Source organism: Phaseolus vulgaris, chromosome 3 (genome assembly GCF_051622355.1).
Source record: "Phaseolus vulgaris cultivar YP4 chromosome 3, ASM5162235v1, whole genome shotgun sequence".
Classification (NCBI taxonomy): Eukaryota; Viridiplantae; Streptophyta; class Magnoliopsida; order Fabales; family Fabaceae; genus Phaseolus; species Phaseolus vulgaris.
Window position 1 is genome coordinate 30,781,897 of NC_143500.1, and position 24,897 is coordinate 30,806,793.

The 24,897-nt window shown below is 36.1% G+C and overlaps 1 protein-coding gene across 1 annotated transcript; it reads right to left on the reverse strand.

The window, feature by feature from the left end:
- Positions 1 to 391: 391 nt before the first annotated feature.
- On the reverse strand, positions 392 to 9,301 carry LOC137806995 (acetate--CoA ligase CCL3). Its single transcript, XM_068607404.2, has 3 exons — positions 8,869 to 9,301; positions 7,335 to 7,922; positions 392 to 1,504 (listed from the first exon to the last, which is right to left on the reverse strand). The coding sequence occupies exons 1-3, from the start codon at positions 9,070 to 9,072 to the stop codon at positions 608 to 610; spliced, it is 1,689 nt and encodes a 562-aa protein (XP_068463505.1). The 5' UTR covers positions 9,073 to 9,301; the 3' UTR covers positions 392 to 607.
- Positions 9,302 to 24,897: the final 15,596 nt, after the last annotated feature.

Below are 24,897 nucleotides of genomic sequence, written 5' to 3' on the forward strand. Positions count from 1 at the left end.
GAGTTTACTAATCACATGGATCACTATACAAGTCGCGCTGAGTTTACTAATCACATGGATCACTATACTAGCCGAAGACTACAACAACATATTTCGATTCAGATAAAATTTATCTCTTCTCCACCTCATAGTTCTTCTCTCAATCTGATTATTATAAGTGTCTCCAACCTTAATCTATGCAGTTACGTAATTTGTGTATTCTGTATGCCAAGTTTGAATAAGTGTGTGGCTGTAAAACGTCATAAAACCCAATAATGAATGATCGCCGATATACTGTACTACTTGTCAGCCAATTTTCAGGAACTTCACTCTTGGAGTTTGTGGAAGACTTTTATCTGACCATTACCCCTGACCTCAAATTGCATCACATAATGAAGAAAAACACATGTTATAAATTATAACTGAATCAAAAATGGATTTATTGACTTCAAAATACATGAGTGACGATGTCTTAATAACCACTTTTGAAACACAGATAAAAGCTTATGTTATATATATATATATATATATATATATATATATATATATATATATATATTATTTTAGATAACAACTTGGACTAACAAGCAAGCAGAATCCTAATCACAAATTGCTTTGTCATGATCATTTATAACTTGCTCATCTTAACAGGTCCCATCTGTTTTGCCTTTGCCCTCAGTAAATGTTTCTGTACCTTCCCAGTAGCTGTCTTAGGTAAGGGTCCAAATACAAAGGATTTTGGAACCCAATAAGCAGGCATCTTGGCCTTGCAGAACTTCAATATATCCTCAGTTATACGTTGTTCATTACTTTTATCCATTCCTGACTTTAATGTCACAAAAGCACAAGGAGACTCACCCCATTTCTCATCTTCCCTTGCAACCACTGCTGCTTCTAGTATTGCAGGATGCGAGTAAAGAGCGTTCTCTACCTCCACACTGCTGATATTTTCAGCACCAGAGATGATGATGTCCTTTGATCTGTCTTTAATTTCTATATATCCATCTGGATGCTTCACAGCAAGATCCCCAGAATGAAACCATCCATTTGCAAAGGTCTCCTCATTAGCTTTAGGGTTCTTTAAGTAGCCTTTCATCACACCATTGCCCCGCATCACAATCTCACCTACAGTTTTACCATCAGCAGGAACAGGTTGCATGGTTTTTGTGTTCACCACTTCCAAGCCTTCCAAGCCAATGTATCTAACCCCTTGTCTTGCGTTGAGCTGGGCTTGGCGTTCAGGAGGAAGTAATTCCCATTCTGGTTTCCAAGCACAATAGACAGAGGGACCATAGGTTTCAGAGAGACCATAAGTGTGTGTGACATGAAATCCTCGTTCAGACATGCCAGAAAGAACAGAAGGAGGAGGAGCAGCCCCAGCTGTATTCACATGCACAACATGCGGGAGAGGAAGTATGGTTTCCTCAGGTGGGGCATTGATTATTGTGTTAAGAACCACTGGTGCTGCACAAAAATGAGTCACTTTATACTTGGCAATGGCTTGGTATACTGCCTTCGCTGTTACCTGAGTAAACATATGACAAAAAATGAATTGAGGATGGATATCTGTCTGTAAGTCTATAACAATCAACTATCTAGTAAACAACCTTCATCAAAGTATGCAACAGTACTAGTTAACATGACAGCAGTGTATCTGAACATATTATGGTCAAACAACCTTGTTATCCAAAACCCACATTCACATTGTATTCAAGTTGAGCCCCAGTTTATTCACTTCAGTGGGCAAACTTCCTAACTGCCAGTTAATATCAATTCCTTTTGTCCCCCTATCTCTGTCTTCAATTTTTGAAACACTAAAATGAAAACGCCTTTTCATTACATCTACATATATTTTCATATCAACGACTCTTTTTAGAAAAGGAAGTTGAAAGAAAATATGCAGAAAGATTCAATGGCCATTATATGTTCTATAATAAACTATGGTTGATATTGTTAGGAGAGAGAGAGAGAGAGAGAAAAGCAAAGAGAAATAACAAAACTGTATTCTGATCAAAAACTATATTCAAGAGAAACAGAAAACAAACCTTCTATACAAAAATGCATGCATGCAGCGAGACCATATAACGAACCACCGAACTACATACAAATACACAGTGTCTAATATATCCCTCTTAAACTTATGATTGGATTTACCACAACCATAACTTTATCACGAATGCTATGAAACAAAAGATCCTGAAAATGGATTGGTGAGAAGATCAGTTACTAATAGCAAGCTGGAAGATGAACCAAAGTCACCCTCTTCCATTGAGTGCAGTCACGAACGAAGCAAAGTTCAAGCTCAAAGTGCTTTGATTTTGAATGCATAATCGGATTGGCACCTAGCAGAACGACTCCTAAATTGTCTAAGTATATCTTAGGAATCACAGCCTACTTCAGACAGCAGAGACAGCCATATAATCTCCGCTAGAACGCAAGCGACACTGTAATATTCAGACTCTAATATTCAGACTCTTTGTTGCTTCTCGACACAACTTTCTATTTGAGGGAAGACTAGAAAACTATATTCGAGCCAAGATAGACACAATATCCCGTCATGGACTTACACATCTCAAAATCCAATAATAGAGTTATCACAAAATCCAATAATGAAGTTTAAACTTCTGTGAATGAGCATACCATGATCAATGGTGCGCGCAAGATATCTTAGAATGCGCTTCACTGCTTTTCAGTGATGATCCTGAGGTTTGTGCATGAATTGGCAAACCTTGTCTACAACATATGAAAGCTTTGGCCTGGTGATGAGAATGTATTTTAGGGCACCCCCAACAGATCGATACAATATAGGATCTGAAATAGCTACGAAGGCATCTTGATGAAGGCGTAAAGAAGAGATCATAGGGGGGTAGGCTAAGGATTGGAGTAAAGCATGTTAATTCTATCTTTGATTTACCTAGCTTGAGATAGATGAAGACTACTCTCGTTGGTCCTGGAAACCTCTATTCCCAGAAAGTAGTGTTCAAAGCAAAACATAAGCTTAGCATGATATAAGAAAATTAACAACATGAGATGAAGAACCTGTAATGGTGATATCATCTACAGTTGCAGAACTTAACAAAAAGAGAAGAGTTACTCTTGGTTGCATGAAATCCAAGTTACTACATAGTGCAGCTCAACTTTTGAAACCATGACATTGGTGCTTGCTTCAAACCATAAAATGCCTTATGAAGTTTACATACCAAAGTAGGATCCTGTGACACAAAGCCGAAGGTTTTTGCATGTAAACGTTTTCTTCCGAGTCACCATTTAAGAATGCATTGTTTACATCTATTTGACGAATTGGCCATTGAGCAATAACAACATGAGCAAGAACCACTCGTATAGTGTTGTGTTTAACCACTAGATCTGTATAATCAAAGCCTTCAGTTTGATTAATCCCTTTGCCACCAACTGAGTTTTATGTCTCTGAAAGCTCCCATCAACAATTAACTTATTTTTAAATAACCATTTACATCCCACAGTGTTGTGTTTAACCACTAGATCTGTATAATCAAAACCTTCAGTTTGATTAAATCCCTTTGCTACCAACTGAGTTTTATGTCTCTGAAAGCTCCCATCAACAATTAACTTATTATTAAATAACCATTTACATCCCACGACCGTAGCACCAAGAGGAAGAGTGGTAAGGGACCAAGTTTTATTTTTAAGGAGAGCAGCATATTCATCGTTCTTGGCTTGAAACCAGGTTGGTGAGGATAAAACTTCTTTAATAAAGCTTCTTTAATAGAAGAAGGTTCATGTGATATAGGTGAAGTAGTAATATTATAGATCTTTGGTTTAAATACACATGCTTTAGCTCTTTTAATCATACAATGTAAATTTGTGCGTTTGTTGATCAATGATAGCAATGTGTAAGAAGGAGCAAGTATAGCATTAGACATAGTGTCAGAAGAGGGTGAAGTAAAAGGAGCATTATATTCACTAACATCAAAATTTGGCAAAATAGGTTGATTCACAAAACAAGGAGTAGAATAAGGATGAGCACATGTTGAAGCACAGTTAAAGAAAGTAAGTTATCAGATGGTAAAACAGAGTTATCAGGAGCATTTGTAAAGTTGTTATTAAAATGAATAGGAAAGATATCTTCATTGAATATAACATGGCAAGAAAAAGTCTTACCAATGCGAGATAAACAAATATATTCTTTGTTGTGTAAACTATAGCCAAGAAATAAGCAACAAGTAGAACGAAAATCAAGTTTATGTCTATTGTAAGGGCACAGCAGAGGATAGCACGCATAGCCAAAGACCTTGAACTTAGTATAATCAGGTTCTGAATTAAAAAACATTTCATATGGATTCCTTTCACTTAAAACAGATGTAGGCAAGACATTTAGAGTGTGAGCAGCAATTATAAAAGTTTCAGCCCAAACCCTAATGGCAAGAGAGGCAACATCATGCAAGGTTAACCCATATCAGTTATATGGCAATGTTTGCGTTCAATAGTTCCATTTTGCTCATGAGTATACCGACATGTTAGCCTATGTTTGATTCCATTATCATTGAGAAAAGATTGTAAGGAAAAAAACTCTTTAGCATCATCTGTTTGAATGCTTTTTAATTTGAAACTAGTTTGATTTTCAGGAAAAAAAAAACTTTGAATAGTAAGAGACCGACCTTTCTTGAACTCCTTGAATTACAATTTTAATTTCTTGATCTTACGCGTTTGTGACGCAATGTAAGTAGTGAGACGAATCCAAATCTGAACCGAAGACTCATGTCATGACCAACCATCTTTGTTAATATGGGTGTGGTCACGGATGCCAGTAACCAAGCAACCATCCTGTTGTTCGTAATGAAGGTACTCAAGAATCAAGATTGACAAGATTGGTTTGCTCATCATCAAAGTGAAGAAATCGTGGCAGAACGTTCGTGCCATCAAGAAATTTTGAGAGCTTAAGACCCCGGATCACAACAAGAACTTGTTGCTTCCAGATAAGGAAGTTATCGTCATCTAACTTAAGACTGATGAGTGTGGTGAAGTGGTGGGAGTAGTGTTGACAGAGAAACCTATGGTTGTAATGCAGTAGAGGAAGATGAATCCATGCGAGAAAAAGAATTTCAGCTCATGATACCATGTTAGGAAAGAAAGAGAGAAGCAAAGAGAAACAACGAAACCGAAAATTTATGATAAAAAAACTATATTCAAGAGAAACAAAAGAAAAACCTTATATATAGAAATGCATGCATGCAACGAGACCCATTCATATAACCAACCACCGAACCACGTACAACTACACAGAGTATCTAATAGATACAATTCTTATAAGAATGATAAATGCCTATTATAGCTAAAATGACGTGGAAAACACTACATGAAATATTTGTTCCAGATCCTACATAATTAAAGATAAGATGAATTTCCAGTATATAAGTGAAGTCAAACCTTATTTTAAAGAAGGTTTTGTGGGGATTCAAACCTTATTTTAAAGAAGGTTTTGTGGGGATTCAAACCTTATTTTAAAGAAGGTTTTGTGGGGATGATTTACGCTGAAATTCACTTCCTAATATGGTATGATATATTGAAGGGATATGTTAGTTAGTTAGACTTAAACTCATTTGTAATAATATTAAGTATATTTGATTAGATTTTAAACTTTAAAACATGAATTTAAGTTAATGAATAAAGAAGATTGTGACCACAAAAGACATAGTTAAATGAAAAAACATAAAAAGTATTCTTAATAAAAAAAATATGATTAATAAAATTATAATTTCTATTTTTCATAAGTATCATCTAATCATTTCATAAATAGTAAAAAATATATTTACTTTATGGGTGATAAAACTAATAGATTCTTTTGAAACTATTCGAAAAGATACAATAAAAACTTTTTTGAGAATTTTTTCAAACAAACTAAAATTAGAGTCTTGAAATAAAGTAAATATAAAGGAGATAAAAAAGAAGAAATTTCTAGAAACAAAGAGAATTCTAGAAGTTTCTCCAAGTCTGATCAAAGCAGATATCTTCCCTGTAGCATTTGCAAAGTGCCAACTTTTTTTAATAAACATTGTTGTCATTGTAGAAAATCACAATGTCAACACTGCTAAAGAAGAACTATCACAGCAAAAATAAGCATCTAGCAAATTTCATTGAACAAAATAATTACGAATAACATCTTTCTTATATTACTCCAAATTACATTAATAAAACAAGTGAAAGTTAGTACTTAGATGCGGATGCAGCAATTACATGCCCAAAGATTAGAGCACATTCAAGGATATTGATGACTCTGTCAAAGTGATTGTGAAATGGCACCTAAGTGGAGTCAAAAGGAAAAAAAAAACTCTGTCATGGCAGAAACAAAGAATGTTACAATGTGAAGATCCTTCTTGCTTTAATCAGTATTTTTCTCTTAAGTATCTAAAAGCAAGCAACAATAGTACAATTAACACCGGAAATAAAGTAAATGACAGCTACTACAGAAACTAGTCCTCAAGCAATGTAACTTAAAAGAAGTATGAACCTAATCTTATCACAACAAATGAATGATTGCAGTGACAAAAAATCCAATGCATCATCAAAAGTAAAACGTCATCTCTTCATCATAGATGAGGCAAGTAAACAAATTCAACTTGATTACTGGACAACAAAAAATCAAGTTGAAAACATATTTACGAACACACTATCAAAACTCAAACTCAAACCCAAACAATTACAAATTATGCCTAGAATTTCCGAATTTTTTGTATCAAGGTGTAGTATTAAACCCTGCTGCAATATTCCATTGTGTAATAGAATTTTCTAGATACTATTTTAAATAACTAGAACTATTTACCGCACAGGAGAAAAAGGATAGCGTGGATGACAATATATAAATAGGCATTGCCATTTCAAGTGTAAGCATCTGCTACACAGCAACTCACTTTGTCTCTAAAAGCCACTTACTAACCTCATTTATATTCTATATCCACGCCAATTCTCAACCAATCAAGAAATCCTTTTCTTTCTAAAGCCCACCTATTCACATCAATTATCCCCCTTTTTCTAACTTACAACTTCTAACAGTTACCAAACCAAGAAACTGTGAAAAGACTAATATTGTGTATAGAAGAACTCTACAAGTATGATTTTGAAATCCTAGTCAAAGTACATCAACTTTATGTTTGAACCATGCCACTATAATTTAGCTATATCATCAATCATGTGCCTAATAAGGTATGCATCCACTTGAATCAAAGTTAACAATTGCATCAAACATGAAGCTAGAGTTACAAAATATCAACAAGGCACGTACAGAACATTACTCAAGTCAATAGACATAACAAGTTAACACCAACTTGTTTTAATTTTCAATCACTCAAACAAATGCAGAAGTTTTTCCAAAGGTATACCTGGCGAAGGCATATGTTAGTACCAAACACAGCTGCAAGTGTCCAAGTGTAACACCAACCATTGCAATGAAACATGGGGAGTGTCCAAAGATACACAGCACCTTCAGTCATTCCCCAAATAAGAGCTCCACTCAGAGACATGAGATAGGCTCCACGGTGATGTAATACCACACCCTTCGGACTAGCAGTGGTACCAGATGTGTAACCCAAAGCAATACTCTGCCACTCATCCTCAGGGGGTTTCCATGCATATTCAGGATCACCACCCTGAAGAAAATCCTCATATTCAATGGCTCCTTTGCCCACAGCATATGTAAGTGACTTAGGGTCGCAATTTTCATCACCAATGACTATTAAAAGTGGAGGGCTGAAGGTTTTGGCTTTCTCAGACCATATCTTCAAAGCTTCTTCTGCCAAAGAAAAGGACTCTTGATCAACTATTACAGCTGCAGCAGAGCAATGACCAAGAAGAAAGGCTACGGTGGATGCATTTAGTCTAGTATTAACAGGATTTAACACAGCCCCTGCCATTGGAACCCCATAATGAGCTTCATAAAGAGCTGGAATATTGGGTGCAATAACAGCTACCTGTTGAAAGCACTATCAGAAAATGTATATATAGTACATCAACATTGACATTAACATTACATTACCAAACAAATCACTGGACCAAAATAGCACGAACACACCATACAACAACAAAACCACATTGCTATCATCATGATTGAGTAGTTCGAGTTTTTCACTTATCATAATTAACTTCATGAGCTAAATCCATAAAGACAAATATTCGAAGTTTTTTAAGTTGCTAACCAAATTGTTATGCTTTTAAAGAGAAATTTAAAATTAAAATCATTTAAAAGTATTTTTTTCAACTTTTTAAACATTTTTCCAGCAGATAAAAAAGAATTTATGTATAAAAAAACAATATTAGCTAGTATATCGTAAAATATTCATCCATCGAAGTATTGAAACTTTTCCTCTGTTAGAAATTTTTCAAGAATTGATATATAAATAGACATCGCGCGTCAACTATTTATGTAATTCACCATATTATAAAAACATAACTGGAGTTAGTCTTTCCCCTTGACAATAATCAATTAATTTAGTCACCAGGCATAGTTATTTCCTAATAAACAAATTACAGTACGATTTTTCTTTTCAGTTTAATTTTCATTTCGTTCAATTAATTAAAAATATCACATTTATAACTTTTAAAATAATTATCATAAATCTCAATTAACATAATATAATTAACTCGCATTTTCTTATTTTCCGGCATCATCATATATTATTTCAACAAAGATAAACTCTTTTCCGGAATGAATTATATCTTAGTCTCGAAATAAAACAAAACGTTTTGAAAAAATATTGTTATTTCTTAAAAACTAATTTTTTAAGATATTAAAGTAAAATTTTAAAAAGAGAAATAAAGTGAGAGGTGTTGATGTGAAGACGAACTATGAGAATTTAGATATTGAAAAGTAAGGAAATTAGGAGAAAAGATGTTTGAGCGGAGAAAGAGAGATAGTACAATGTTTCCTGGTCCGATGGAATTGTTGGAAAGAGCGGAGGCGAATCGACGGCAACGGTGATAGGTCTGTTGCCACGTGTAGCGACGAGATCCATGGATGAGGGAGTTTCTGGTAGGGTGCACCGTAGCTGCTCTTTCCAGAAACCACAACGGCGTTAACGCAGTGTAGTTAGCAGCGTTCTTGGGCAACTGGTCAATGTCCATCTCCACCACCCTTTCGCGCTTTCTCCGCACCGCAGCGCGCACCTTACACTTCCAAAAGCCAAACCAAACAAAAAATTAATGAAGCGAATGCCACACGCTACCTTCCTATCACCTCCTTATATATATATATACATTTATAAAAATTAATTTAATAAACGCATTTCGAAAAGAATAAATATAAGAGTTTAGAACTGTAATTCATTGCATGTGCTCAATAAAATCTTCTCCATATAATTTAATCTATTGATAAAATTATAGTATTTTCTTTCAAATTGTAAACAATATCTTCCAATATTACAATTCAACCTTTCAATTATATATACAGATTATTTTACACCAATATTTTATTTTGTCAACATTTCCAATTAACATTTTTGAAAAAAAAAAACTTGTTTTACAAGAAAAGAGTAACTCCATGTTTATACAACTAAAAAAAATATAAAAATCTTCATGTAGTTCCCAAACTGAAAAGGTCACAGCATTATAACTACTGTAACACCATAATTCAGCATAATTTTTCTATTATTTCTCAAAATGATCAAACATGTAAAATATCAAAAGTTCATACATATGAACAAATCAATAAAAAGAGAAAGTTTAAATTACAAAACAAAATTAAACTTGATTGACCTAAACATGTAACACCCCATAATTTACATATAACTATTACAATAAAAGTTCTACCAGTTTCTATACAAACTTGGAGTTTTTCAAAACATTCCTAATACATGATTAGGATTTATAGAAATACAAATATTTACATATCCACAGCTCAAAATAAAACTCTGTAACCTCTAAGGCTCTCCTGCACCTGTATGGTCATCTGCTCGTGTACATAGTACAGCCATCGCAGTTCAAACACAACAAGAAAAGCAAGGGTAAGCTACTGAAAATAGAATTTTATAATATACACACTTAAATCCAAAGAGAAAACCAAGTTACATGATCAATTTCTCAAATTACACAATCTTCTTCAAATCCCAACATTAAAACAATCACATAGATCTCACATGGATCTACACATCCAGAATATTCAACAAACAACGTCTTCCGGAATACCCGTATTAAGTAAGTCCTACCAGAGACTAACACCTGATCCAAAGATTACCAGCGAATCCAACAGAAAGGATCAGGGTAAGTTCAATACAACCCAAGTCGTGCATCTCATATGTCACAGTGTGCATGAACTCCCCCATCAGCTTCTCACCACCTGATATCTTAGTCTATGTGACTTAGATCATCAGTGAAGCTCGGAGATCTCTGTTACCACATAGGCATCAATACTTAATACACAACAAGCATCAGTCCATACATTATCCCAAATGTATGAATTCAATTTCATACCATTTCGTCATACAATATTATTTCAAAAGTTATCCACAATATTCAAAAGTTTATTTGACATAAAAAAAATACACTTTAATACTAAATCATCAAAACCCAATATTTCCACAAATTTAAATAATATATAAACAACCACACAATATATAAACAAATAACACCCCTGTAAGAGAAATTCAATATTGGGACCACGTCCCTTCCGCATTCAGATCTTCTATCCTAGGGTGCTATTAAAAATTAAATTTAGCTTCCCTTACCTCAATTGCTTGCTTTCCAAGCAACTTTTAGAATTTTATTCCCCACCGTTTGGATAAGCTTCAAGGTTTACGGGCCTAATGCAAATTATCCAAACAGAACAAAATTTCAGTATATAATAGAATAAGTTGAGAGGATTAAACTTCTCAACTGACCCCACAAAGATTGATGACTAAATCCTAAGGAAAAACAGATAACAAAGGATATTTAGAGTAAAAATGAACTTACTCTGTATGAAAATCTGATCGGGTAGAAATGTTCCTTAACTCCTCTGCTACAGCGTGGTATGATCAGATTCTAAAATAGATGAAGATTGGGAGAGAAATTAAGAGAGAGGGAGAGAAGAGAATTAGAGAGAGAGAGAGAGAAAGTGGTTTGGAAGAATGAAGAAGAAAGTGATACTGGGCACACTGTTTCTGCTTTTTATAAAAAAAGTGTCGTTACATTATCTCCAACTACAAAAATTTTCGTCCTCGAAAATGAACTTACCAAGAAGGAGATTAGGGTATGATGCTCGTATCACCTCTTCAATTTCCCAAGTGGAATCTCCAGAGGTGAGGTCCCACAATACTTTCACCATGGGTATACTTCTTCCACGAAGTTGTTTCACTTGTGAATCTAAAATTTTGATTGGCTTCACTTCAAATGACAAATTTTCTTTGACCTGAATGGAATCAGACTCTAGAATGTGGCTAGGATCAGGTACATACTTTCGTAGCTGGGATACATGGAAAATATTGTGAATGTTAGCTAAAGGAGGAGGCAAAGCAATTTCATAAGCCACAGGGCCTATTCTCCTGAGAATTTGATAAGGTCCTATGAACTTAGGAGTCAATTTCTTGGATTTGAGTGCTCTTCCTACACCAGTGAACGGTGTAACTCTCAAAAAGACATGCTCACCCGCAGAGAATTCTAAAGGTCTTCTTCTTTGATCTGCATAAGATTTTTGCCTGCTAAGAGATGTTTTCAATCTTTCCTGAATCATTTTGACTTTCTCATTGGTTTGTTGTATTAATTCTGGTCCAATTAACACACTTTCACCATCCTGAAACCAACACAAAGGTGTCCTGCACTTTCTTCCATACAATGCCTCGAAAGGAGCCATTCCTATGCTAGCTTGGTAACTGTTATTGTAAGTGAACTCTACCAATGGTAGAATTTCATCCCAACTGCCCAAATGATCTAACACACAAGTCCTAAGCAAATCTTCTAAGGACTGGATAGTTCTCTCTGATTGTCCATCAGTTTGAGGATGGTATGCTGAACTAAGTCTGAGTTTAGTCCCCAAAGCTTCTTGAAGTGTTTGCCAGAATCTGGAGGTGAATCTAGGATCTCTATCTGAAACTATGTTGGAGGGTACACCATGCAATCTGACTATTTCATCTATGTAAATTTGGGCCAACTTTCGCATAGAGATTCTCAAGTCTATAGGTAGGAAGTGTGCCGTCTTTGTCAACCTGTCCACTATGACCCAAACAGAGTCATGCTTCCTCAAAGTACGTGGTAAGTGGGTAACAAAATCCATTGAGATACTGTCCCACTTCCACACTGGAATGTCTAACTGAGTTAACATGCCTCCAGGCCGTTGATGTTCAATCTTTGATTTCTGACAAGTCAAGCAAGCAGTTACAAACTTGGCCACATCATTCTTCATGCCATGCCACCAATAAGACTTCTTGAGATCTTGATACATCTTGGTCATCCCTGGGTGTAAACTGAGTTTGCTTTTATGACCTTCAGATAACACTGTTTGCTTTAGTTCATTATCCTCTGGTATGCATATTCTATTTCTGAATCTCAAAATACCATCCACTCCTAAAGAGAAGTATTTAGCTTTGTCAGTATTTAATAAGCCCATGAAATTCTTCAATTTTGAATCTTCCAACTGCTTCTCTTTCACCTTCTCCAGAAATTCATTAGTTATGACAAGTGTATTACAACTAATGCAATTTGAAGACATGGAAACCTCCACATTCATACTCCTGAAATCTTCAATCAATGCTAACTCTCTAATCATAAGCGAAGACATTTGTATCTTTTTACGACTCAACGCATCTGCAACAACATTTGCCTTCCCAGGATGGTATATTAGCTGGAAATCATAGTCTTTTAAAAATTCAATCCATCTCCTCTGCCTCATATTTAACTCCTTCTGATCAAACAAATACTTCAAGCTTTTATGATCACTGAACACATTAAAACTAACTCCATAAAGAAAATGTCTCCATATTTTTAAAGCAAAGACAACTGCTGCCAATTCTAGATCATGAGTTGGATAATTTCTTTCATGCACCTTTAACTGACGAGAAGCGTAGGCAACAACTTTCTTATTCTGCATTAGAACACAACCCAATCCCTGATAGGAAGCATCACAGAAAACTTCAAAAGATTGATTGGTATCAAGGATTGTCAATACAGGAGCATTAGTCAACCTTCTTTTCAACTCTTCAAAGCTTTTCTCACATTGTTCAGTCCATGCAAAAGGATAATCCTTTCTAGTCAATTGGGTCAAAGGAGCCACTATTTTAGAAAAGCCTTCTATAAATCTCCTGTAATATCCTGCTAACCCGACAAAACTTCTAATTTCTGTAACTGTTTTAGGACGTTCCCACTGAAGTACAACCTCCACTTTAGAAGGATCTACTGATATTCCCTGTGCAGAGATGATATGTCCTAAAAATTGTATTTCTGACATCCAGAAGTCACATTTTGAAAGTTTAGCATATAACTGTTTTTCTCTCAAAATGTTCAGGACGGTTCTAAGATGTTCTGCATGTTCTTCCCTTGTACGAGAATAGATCAAGATGTCATCGATGAACACTACCACAAACTTATCAAGAAAAGGTTTGAATATCCGATTCATATAATCCATGAAAATAGCTGGAGCATTAGTCACCCCAAATGGCATAACTAGAAATTCATAGTGACCATACCTTGATCTAAAAGCAGTCTTCTGAACATCTTCTGCTTTCACTGGAATTTGGTGATAACCTGAGCGCAAATCTATCTTAGAAAAGACAACTGCCCCATGCAACTGATCCATCAAGTCATCAATTCTAGGAAGAGGATATTTATTCTTTATTGTTAACTTGTTTAATTGTCTGTAATCTATGCATAGACGTGACGAACCATCTTTCTTCTTCACTAATAGCACTGGAGCTCCCCATGGAGAAACACTAGGTCGAATGAATTGCTTCTCCAATAAGTCTTCTAGTTGTTTCTTCAATTCAGCTAACTCCGCTGGTGCCATCCGATATGGAGAAATTGACACAGGGCCTGCTCCGGGAATCAAGTCTATTGCAAACTCTATCTCTCTTTTAGGTGGAAGTCCAGGAATCTCATCAGGAAATACATCCATAAACTCCTGAACTACAAACATATCTTTTTGTACTTTATCAGTAACTATAGAACAAGCCAAGAGCATAAAACATTCTGCACCTTCTCGTATCTCTCTCTCAAACTGATGAGCTGAGATAACCTGCATTCCTTCTAATTTAGGGAAAATTAACTTCTTCCGACCACAATCTATAAGGATATGATTAGCAGACAACCAATCCATTCCCAAGATAACCTCCAAATCTTTTAGAGGTATACAAATCATGTTGATCTTGTATCTCTGCCCATCTATAATTACTGGACACTCAGCACACATGGAAGAAGTTACTATAATACCTTCTGTTGGTGTAGATACCACCAACTCAAATTCTAATTCTCGGACTGGCAACTTAAGTTTCTTAGCACAATCAAAAGATATAAAAGAATGGGTTGCCCTAGAGTCAAACAATACAGATAATTGTGTTCCAAGGATAGAACAAATACCTCTAACAAGGCTATCAGACTGTGAAGCTTCAGCTCCACTAATAGCAAAAACTCTGCCAGCAGCTTTGGGTTTTTATTACTATTTTGTTGTACTTGCTGCACTCCGCCAGAATTTGGAGCTCCCAATTGGACACGACAGTCTTTTGTTGCATGACCATACCTGTGACATCTATCACATGTCACATTTGACACTGGATGAGGGCAAAATCTAACAACATGTGGCCCACCGCATCGAAAACATCTGAAACTAGGTGGTGATTGAGAACTGAGTCTTCCACTGCTATAAGATTGAGGTCTGAAATAAGGTTTCTTTCTATCTTCATATTTAGGTAAGCTTTTAGAAGGTCCTCCCACTTGAGGCTTAGCAAGTCTGCTACTATTCTTCAAACTCTCCACTAGTTTTGCTTTCTCCACTAGAGCAGGAAAATCTCTAATGGACATAGGAATCACCACTTCTTTAAGCTTTTGCTTCAACCCAAACTCAAATTTTCTACATCTCCAAGCCTCAGTCATGGTCTGGGTATAGAATCTAGCTAGGTGTTTGAACCTAGTAGCATATTCAGTGACTGAAAGATTTCCTTGTTCCAGCTGCATGAATTCAATTTCTTTTGCATACCTGACACTATCAGGAAAATACTCCTCCAGGAATCTTACTTTGAAGTTCTCCCAAGTGGCATCTTGTCCTTTGTCTTCCATCATTTGCTTCATGCCTATCCACCAGAATTCAGCTTCTTCAGTTAGTACATAAATGGCATAGGATAACTTTCTCTCTTCCGGGCATTGAGTAGCTTCAAAGATTCTTTCTATGTCTCTCACCCACTGGTCTGCTCCATCTGGATTTACCTTGCCATTAAATTTGGGTGGATTGTGTCTCAGAAAATCCTCCAGACTAAAGGTATGGGGTTGTTGATGAAGCTGAGATGCTTCTGCTGCTAATCTAGCTGTTTCTAATTGATGAAGGGCGGCCTGATGCTGTTGTGCCATAGTAGCACTCTGTTGTTGCAAGGCTGTTGCCATCATCTCTATTGCCCGAGCTAAGTTGGGCATATCTACTGGTGGAGGAGGAGTAGGTGGTCTACGTGCCATCTACTAAGCACATAAAGAATTGGATTAGAAATTACTAAATATTTTCAACTACATCTTTAAGACAAATTAACTTCAAAGAAATAATCATACGAAACAAGTAAAAAACCAATCAAAACTTATCCCTAAAATGTACTCTAGCTACTTAGAATTAAGATAGAAAATAATCTTGATCTAGTCATGAGTGTGCACCCTCACCACTCTATCAAGATTCTTTTCATTCTTAATACTTTCATCTTTATTCATAACAATTAACTTGACTCGAACACAACAAGATTTCAAGAAAAACAACTTTGTCAAACATCTTATTAGAAACTTTTAACTAAGTCTTGAGGCTAGACGTAACCAAAAATCTACACGTAGAAGAAACAAAATAAACCCACTACCCTCAGGTTATCCTAAGGATGAACCGCTCTGATACCATTAAATGTAACACCCCATAATTTACATATAACTATTACAATAAAAGTTCTACCAATTTCTATACAAACTTGGAGTTTTTCAAAACATTCCTAATACATGATTAGGATTTATAGAAATACAAATATTTACATATCCACAGCTCAAAATAAAACTCTGTAACCTCTAAGGCTCTCCTGCACCTGTATGGTCATCTGCTCGTGTACATAGTACAGTCATCGCAGTTCAAACACAGCAAGAAAAGCAAGGGTAAGCTACTGAAAATAGAATTTTATAATATACACACTTAAATCCAAAGAGAAAACCAAGTTACATGATCAATTTCTCAAATTACACAATCTTCTTCAAATCCCAACATTAAAACAATCACATAGATCTCACATGGATCTACACATCCAGAATATTCAACAAACAACGTCTTCCGGAAGACCCGTATTAAGTAAGTCCTACCAGAGACTAACACCTGATCCAAAGATTACCAGCGAATCCAACAGAAAGGATCAGGGTAAGTTCAATACAACCCAAGCCGTGCATCTCATATGTCACAGTGTGCATGAACTCCCCCATCAGCTTCTCACCACCTGATATCTTAGTCTATGTGACTTAGATCATCAGTGAAGCTCGGAGATCTCTGTTACCACATAGGCATCAATACTTAATACACAACAAGCATCAGTCCATACATTATCCCAAATGTATGAATTCAATTTCATACCATTTCGTCATACAATATTATTTCAAAAGTTATCCACAATATTCAAAAGTTTATTTGACATAAAAAAAATACACTTTAATACTAAATCATCAAAACCCAATATTTCCACAAATTTAAATAATATATAAACAAACACACAATATATAAACAAATAACACCCCTGTAAGAGAAATTCAATATTGGGACCACGTCCCTTCCGCATTCAGATCTTCTATCCTAGGGTGCTATTAAAAATTAAATTTAGCTTCCCTTACCTCAATTGCTTGCTTTCCAAGCAACTTTTAGAATTTTATTCCCCACCGTTTGGATAAGCTTCAAGGTTTACGGGCCTAATGCAAATTATCCAAACAGAACAAAATTTCAGTATATAATAGAATAAGTTGAGAGGATTAAACTTCTCAACTGACCCCACAAAGATTGATGACTAAATCCTAAGAAAAAACAGATAACAAAGGATATTTAGAGTAAAAATGAACTTACTCTGTTTGAAAATCTGATCGGGTAGAAATGTTCCTTAACTCCTCTACTACAGCGTGGTATGATCAGATTCTAAAATAGATGAAGATTGGGAGAGAAATTAAGAGAGAGGGAGAGAAGAGAATTAGAGAGAGAGAGAAAGTGGTTTGGAAGAATGAAGAAGAAAGTGATACTGGGCACACTGTTCTGCTTTTTATAAAAAAAGTGTCGTTACAAAACATCTCACCTACTAACTAGTAGAGCTTGAACGAGAGAGAAAAACAACTATTTTAAAAAAACTGCATAAAATATAATTCTAAAAAATATTTATAAAAAATACCTTTTATTTCTAACTTTTTAAATAATATCTTCATTTTTATTTAACTTAAATTATTTTGTCCAAATCTATAAAACTAGGTGTTACAATTGTAACCTATAACGTCATGTTTTTGAATAATTGGAATTGATACCAATTTATTAATTGGTTAATTACTAAAGGATTAACAAATATTTATACTATAGAGAATAGAATATGAGTCCGTTTATAGATTTGTTGCCCGCAAATAACAGTAAGAAAATATGAGAAGACTAAAGAGATAAATAACTGCATTAAAAAAATGGAAAATATTTTGAAATAATATCATCAAATAATATAAAATAAAATAAGAAAAATTTGTGTCCACCAATTTTTTCCATTTCATAATGGCGATGAAAGTGAATGTTTAGCTTTATCTGGTAATTTAATAAATTTATTCTCTACCGATTGCAATGCCAACTCATTGAGACGAGTATCTTCCAAAATAACATTTTTTTCTGGTAGAGTGAAACTAGGATAAATGTAATATTTAATAATGTATACATTAAATGTTAAACCATTTTTACGGAACTTTTATTCTAGAACGAAAAAAAAAGTTGTAGGATAATAACTGCGTTATTCGAGGTGGTCATATACAAAGGCATGTGTATATAATTAATTAATGTAGTTTTAAAAGGTATTTTAAGTGGTTTAATGTTACCCAAGAAAACATGTTATTTCTTCTTCTTCTTTTTTTTATAAAATATTAGGGATGGCAAAGCGGGGCGGGCCGTGCGGGCTGGTCCGCGGCCCGCTGGTAAAAAACGCGAGGCGGACTGACCTTTTCAACCCGCTAACCCGCATTAGCCCGTCCCGCATTAGTCCGCAACCCGCGCGGGCCAGTAGCGGGGCTGGGCGGGCTGGCCCACTAACCCGCAAGAAAAAAAATTGGCACTTGGTAGCAGCAGAGGCAACGTACAAAAAAATCTACCACTAAAAAACCCGTACAAGCCCGTAAAAACTCAAAACAAACCCAATACAAACTCACTGCAACCATACCAAGGGGCAAAAAGAACAACAACTCTTATTCACCAACCCAACATCCCACAAAAACCAACAACCATCGAAATAGAGATACCTATCACCCTAAACTGGGTCATGCCAATTAAATCGATTTCAAACAGGATAAAGGAGCAAGACACCAGTCAGAAAAGGAGAAGCAATTTTAGAAGTTACCCATGACCAAGCCTTCAATTGAGCCAAAAGTTATCTTATTTTTATTGTATTATTTTTATGAAAAATGAATTAATTAATTGTCATTGTTTTAATATATGCAGATGATGGAGAAGATTATAATTATGAAAAAATGGATGAAAGTTCTTCTAAGGTGGCATCCAATGTTATTGAAATGGAAGAATGTCAATAATGTTTATGTTTAATGTTTTTGAATTAATGTTTATGTTTAATGTTTTGGAATTAGGTATTTTTAATGTTTTGGAAGTGGAAGAATAGTGATATTTGATATTTATCTTAATGCTTAATGTTTGATGTTTGACTATATTTGAAAAGGAAGAAAAAAAAATTAGGTTGGATAATAACAAATATATAGCTCTTATGCGGGGCGGGTTGGAAATTCTAGCCCGCAATAACTTTGCAGGGCGGGCCAACTCGTCCCGCATCTTTGCGGGCCAAACGCAGGGCGGGCCAATGCGGGGCGAGCTGGCCCGCTTTGCCATCCCTATAAAATATCATTCTAGAATTTACTTTTTTATATGAAATAATAGTAAACGCATTGGAGAATACACGGAAAATATCTCCAACGTGATAAATACATTGGTTAACTAAAAGGATACATGTCCCTAGTTTTAAGGGATCACTATGCATCAGTTAATAACTGACATGCCGTGAAGGTCAGGGTCCATAAACCAATACTATAAATAGAGTACTTTTGTGGAGAAGTAAGGTACGATTTTACATTATGCTAGAATACACCCAAATTAGAATACTGACTTGAGTGTCAGAGTGCAATTAGCAAGTACCCCCGACCGACCAAGCATCGCATTAAAGGAAGGAGACTTGAAGGAATTTGGAGGTCACCGACACATCATCAATTGTACGTCCAGTCACAAGTACTATCTGGGTCCCTCGACCTATACAGGTACAATTGGCATCCACCGTGGGGTCGAGATACTATTCAATTTTCAGCAACAAGTAACAACTGGCAAAGATGGTGTCAACAAGGAATAATGCTAACAACAACCATATGGCGGATAACAGATAATTATGATTCAGGCCCTCCAAGCACAAATGGAAGAGCTACAACAAAAAGGCATTGTAGATCAGCTACGCAATGAAAAGGATCGACGTAGACACAGGGAGGAGATGTCCCTTTTGAAGGAGCAGAATAAATATCTGTAGAAACAGCTTGATGGGCATGAACAGGAAGAACAATCCCGAGTGCCACCACTCTATCTCACCAAAAACCTGAAGATCCACATCCTCTCCCCAGGCCATTTGTGAAGTGGGGAATGCACATCATCGGACCCTTTGCTCCAAGCAAAGGACAATGTAAGTTCCTCTTGGTAGGCATCTAGAGGCAAAACCGTTCGCAGCCATCACCGCCCGAAACGTCCAAAATTTTGTTTGGAGAAACATTGTGTTCCGATTCGGAATACCACATATTATCATCACTGACAATGGTCGACAATTTACCAACCAAGGATTGGCTGAGTTTTACGAAAAGTTTGACATCAAACACATCACAAGCTCAGTAGAGCACCCGTAGACCAACGGCTAATCCGAGGCTGCCAACAAAATTGTTCTCAATGAATTGAAAAAGAGACTTGGCCCAGCCAAAGGTAAGTGGACCGAGGAGCTTCTCGAAGTTTTATGGGCTTACCGTTGTACGCCACAGTCCACTATGCAGGAAACCTCATATAGTTTGACATATAGGACAGAAGCCATGATCCTCGTGGAAGTAGGAGAGCCCTCCCTACGATGTTAAACTCTAGATTTGGATTTAAATAAAGAAAAAAAAATTATCGGCCTTGACCTAATCAACGAACTCAAAGACAATAGTAGAATAAGAGAAGAAGCATGCAAAATGCGGGTAGCAAGAAAGTATAATTTGAAGGTAAAGCCAAGAAATTTCCAAAAGGGAGACTTGGTCTGGCAAATGCGCAGTGACGCCCAGAAGGACGATGGCGAATTCTCAAGCAATTGGGAAGGATTGTTCCGCATTGCAAACATAGCGCTCGATAGTGCCTATCATTTAGAATTTTTATCAGGAAAAAATGTACCGAGAACGTGGAATGCCACGCATCTCAAATTTTATTATAGTTGATGAAAATTCAATAAAACAATGTACTCTTCCCTCGATCGGTTGTTTTATCCCTAAGGAGAGTTTACGATCGAAAAGGTTTTAACGAGACACTTTAAAAAATTATTTTGTTACCGCATTATTATCACACCGACCGATCAAAAATATTAGGAGTTTAAAACTCCAACCGAGTTCATTGAGGCTAACCCCTCAACCAGCATAGGTAATCACTACCCAAAGCGGTACATATAATTTAGGAGTTAACTCCAATTGCATTTTTCGAGAATCCGACCTCGACCTGTTTATCATTTTAAGATTAGTTATCACGAATAACCCTGCACAGGCCATCACCATGGTGCGACTAATGCTGACCGAATCTAGTCGTTATCGTTCATCACAATCTAAACAAGATAAATAATCGCTTAAAGCGGTCAAAATAAAATAATCTTAGCTAACATTCGTCAATTTATTAAGAATAAACCTAAATCTGGAATAATTCGCTCTCACTTCGCGTGATGAGGATAAAGTGGATGCATTTATTTGATTCTATTTCATCATTGCATTCTACCAGTTAATCGGTCATCTGTTATTTGTAATGATCAAGGAAGGTCACTTGAATTAATAGTATCTTATTTAAATTACATCGTTCAAAATTAATAGGCTCAGTTAGCTTTTATGAGTATTTTACTCGAACTATTCAAGTAAGAACTCAATCATATGATTGAGTAGAGGTTTAATCAAAATGCAAAGATATCAATGGCATTCTCGGAATATATTCGCATGTTAAAAATATAAGAGAACCAAAAGATCTCGATCGGTAGTTGAGCAAATAAAAGTAAGTACAAGTTAAATATTGTTTTCGACCCACATCCCAGGTCCAGGATATAACCACTTAAAGTGATTCAAATATTTCCTCAAAAGATGGTTCCACCTCGGCCTAGGGGTTGACATCATTCTCCCCGTCATTAGCTTCCTCTGTGGCGGTATCCACATTCCCGCCAATCGGCACCAACTTCACATCAACCACATCTTTGTCCAAATCGTAATGAGGGTCTTCAACAGATACATCGTGGTGAAAGGCCGCTTGCCAAAGGCCGCTTGCCAAAGGCCTTGAGGATGGCAGTCTTCACTTATGCGCAGCATAAAGGAGTGACACTTCTCCACCTCGGTGGTAAGCTCTTTCTCCCTCTCTTCAGCTTCGGCCTTCTCCTTGGCAAGCTCGGCCTTTTCTGCCTCAATCACCGCCCTCTCTGCCTTTAGGGCTTGTTGGGCCTTCTTTGCTGCAACATTATCTTGGCACATTTTTTTCTTTTAAAGCTTCCATCGCCTCCAATGTTGCTTTCAACAAGCTAGTAGACTCGGCCAACTCATTCTTCACCTTGGTCATGACTGTAGTGGTTCTTTCTAACTCCTCTCTAAGAGTAAAGTCGACCACCAGCGCCCGACTTTGCAGTTCCATTAACTCTGAGACCAAGATATTAGTGTGGGCGACCATCAGCACGCTCTCATCCTCTGGAGACATATCGATTTGCATGCCCTGCGCCACTTGGAGGAAAGGATTAAGCATAGAAGGCAGTCGAGAGGATAACCTCGCCTCTGCATTTTGCTACACCGCCTTAGCCGGACGACCCCTCTTCCGATTCACCGAAGGGACGACGGTGGTGGGCGGTATCACAACCGGGACGACCGAGTTCCCCTTCCCAACCACCTTAAAACTATTTATTTTTCCATTAGACGCTTGATGTCTTAATTGAGCCATGAGGTCCCCCAAGGCTCGATCCATTCGAGTCATGATAGTTGCAAGACACAAATTAATTGAACACCATCAAAATAATGAATACAAACCATGTACATAAGAACTCTACATACCAATAAAATTCGTCCACCTCTTGGACAACCCGTATAATGCTACCAATTCTCTTGTAGGCAACTTATATGGGAGCTAATAAAAAACAACAAGAACCCCCTTGTCCAACATTGACATCGATGACCTCGGCCATCCGACTCCATAAATATTTTGAAGTATTTTTCTTTTAAATTTTTGTATGAGATGGTGAAAGGTGCGAAACGAATACTCCCCGATCGACTTGTCAAAGACAACCAACTCATGGGAGAACTCATACGAAAATTGTAATAAAACAAGAAGGATTGGGGTGTGGGAATAATATTAAAAATATCATAAAGAATACGAAACGCCTGAAGAGCCGCCCGAAAGTTGGGGTGTAGTTGGGTCGGTGTCACGTTAAGGATCCGAAGAACCCCCATGGTAAAATCATCGAAAGGAAGGGTGATATGTAAATCTGAGAAAATATTATTATAAACAAAAAAGAAGTCGTGAGGCGCATTTTCCCAACCATGACAGACTCGGTCGATGTAGCCACAGATATCAACCATCAACGCATCAGAGGGTGAATCAGGTTTTAAAAAAGCAACTTTGGATAAAAATTTATTTATGTTATTGTAATCCCTAAAGCATGTAGTGATATTCAAGACACAAGGGTCGACCCACTCATAACTCAGACCTTTTGACCTCCGATCGACCGAATGATCCGAATTACTTACATCCCCCGCACTACCAGATGTAGTGTGGCTAACCTCAAAAGACTCAACGTTAATAAAACTATCAGAGGAATTGGTAGAAGAAGACATCACTAACCTGAGTAATCTACGAAGAGTGAAAGAAAGTTGAAAGACTCGGCACTCGAAGCACTTAGTAAACTCTTTGAAAGCGAAGCGCAAACCCTACTTCATTCAAATGTTGCCCTATTTATAGGAAACCAAGTAGGAGAGAGATTAGTGTATCATCTGTTCGAAGTCGTTAGATCCATATCCATCCAATGGTTCGTATAGCCCGACATACAAAATGACATTTAGTCTCTATCTTTAGATCTATATGATGAAACAACACTTGTCAAAACGACGGTGTTTTCAGAAAAAGTAAACATCACATCTCTGCAACGCATTTAATGCCTCTAGCGATCCTATCACACCTCAGGAACTGCAATAGTCACCTGACTCTTTAAAAATTCATTTCTTCGAGTCAGGGGGACAAGTGTACCTATCGGGACCAGACGAGCCTGTCTCGGCTTCAATGACCGACTGTACGAGTCAATATGGATAAAGATATACAATAAATAAACAACAGTTGTGACCATGTTGAGTCAATGTACATCTCGAAATACACGAAAAATATCTCCAATGTGATAAATAAAACTGGTTAACTGAGAAGATACACATCCTTGGTTTTAAGGGATCACTATGCATCAGTTAATAACTGACATGCAGCCTATGAGGGTTAGGGCTCATAAACCAATACTATAAATAGAGCCCTCTGTGGAGAAGTAAGGTAAGTTTTTACATTCTGCTAGAATACACCTAAATCAGAATACTAACTTAAGCGTCGAAATGTAATTAGCAGGTACCCCGATCGACCGAGCATCAACATTAAAAAAGGAGACTTGAATAAATTTGGACACGTCAGTATAATCCAGTCACAAATATTATGTGAACCCTAATCCTATACAAATACATAATCATTTCATTAGACACTATAAGTTATAATAAAATATCAATATAGATATAATAATAATTATAATAAATTAATAAATAGGTCATGATTTTATCATATGTTGAACTCATATAAATTCTAATTCTGTACATAAAATAAAAATCAACTTAAACACAGACTAATAAGTTTATATCCCTAATTAGTATATTAAACCACAGAAGAAAAACGACAAAAAAAAATCCTCAAATAAATACTTCTGTAACGCATGGTCCTGGCCGCTGAGAATCACGAACCAAACATTGTTTCTCACTGATGCTGACGTTTTATGGTTTGTTTTTGTTGACAGTGAGCAATCTCATTATTCGAAGTGACTACTATATTTGACTTTAATATGTAAAAATCATTATTTTTACATTAATTAAAAATAATAGTTCAATTTGTTTAATATTTTTCATTCTCTCGTTATATTTCATTAGTGTTAGTTTTCAAATAATATTTCTCTTCGTTATAAAATTACTTTATTCACTAGATAAAAATAAAATGTAGTAATAAAATTATTTGTAGAGAAATACGTTTGGTAGAGTTTGAATATTTTTTATTATATAATTCAAAAA

Excerpts from the sequence above, each read along its gene's own strand:
- LOC137806995 (XM_068607404.2), bottom strand. The coding sequence starts at position 9,072 with ATGGACATTGACCAGTTGCCCAAGAACGCTGCTAACTACACTGCGTTA. Across the intron at positions 7,923-8,868 it reads CCATCGGACCAGGAAACATT|GTAGCTGTTATTGCACCCAA; the intron begins GTACTATCTCTC and ends TGCTTTCAACAG. Across the intron at positions 1,505-7,334 it reads CTAACATATGCCTTCGCCAG|GTAACAGCGAAGGCAGTATA; the intron begins GTATACCTTTGG and ends ATGTTTACTCAG.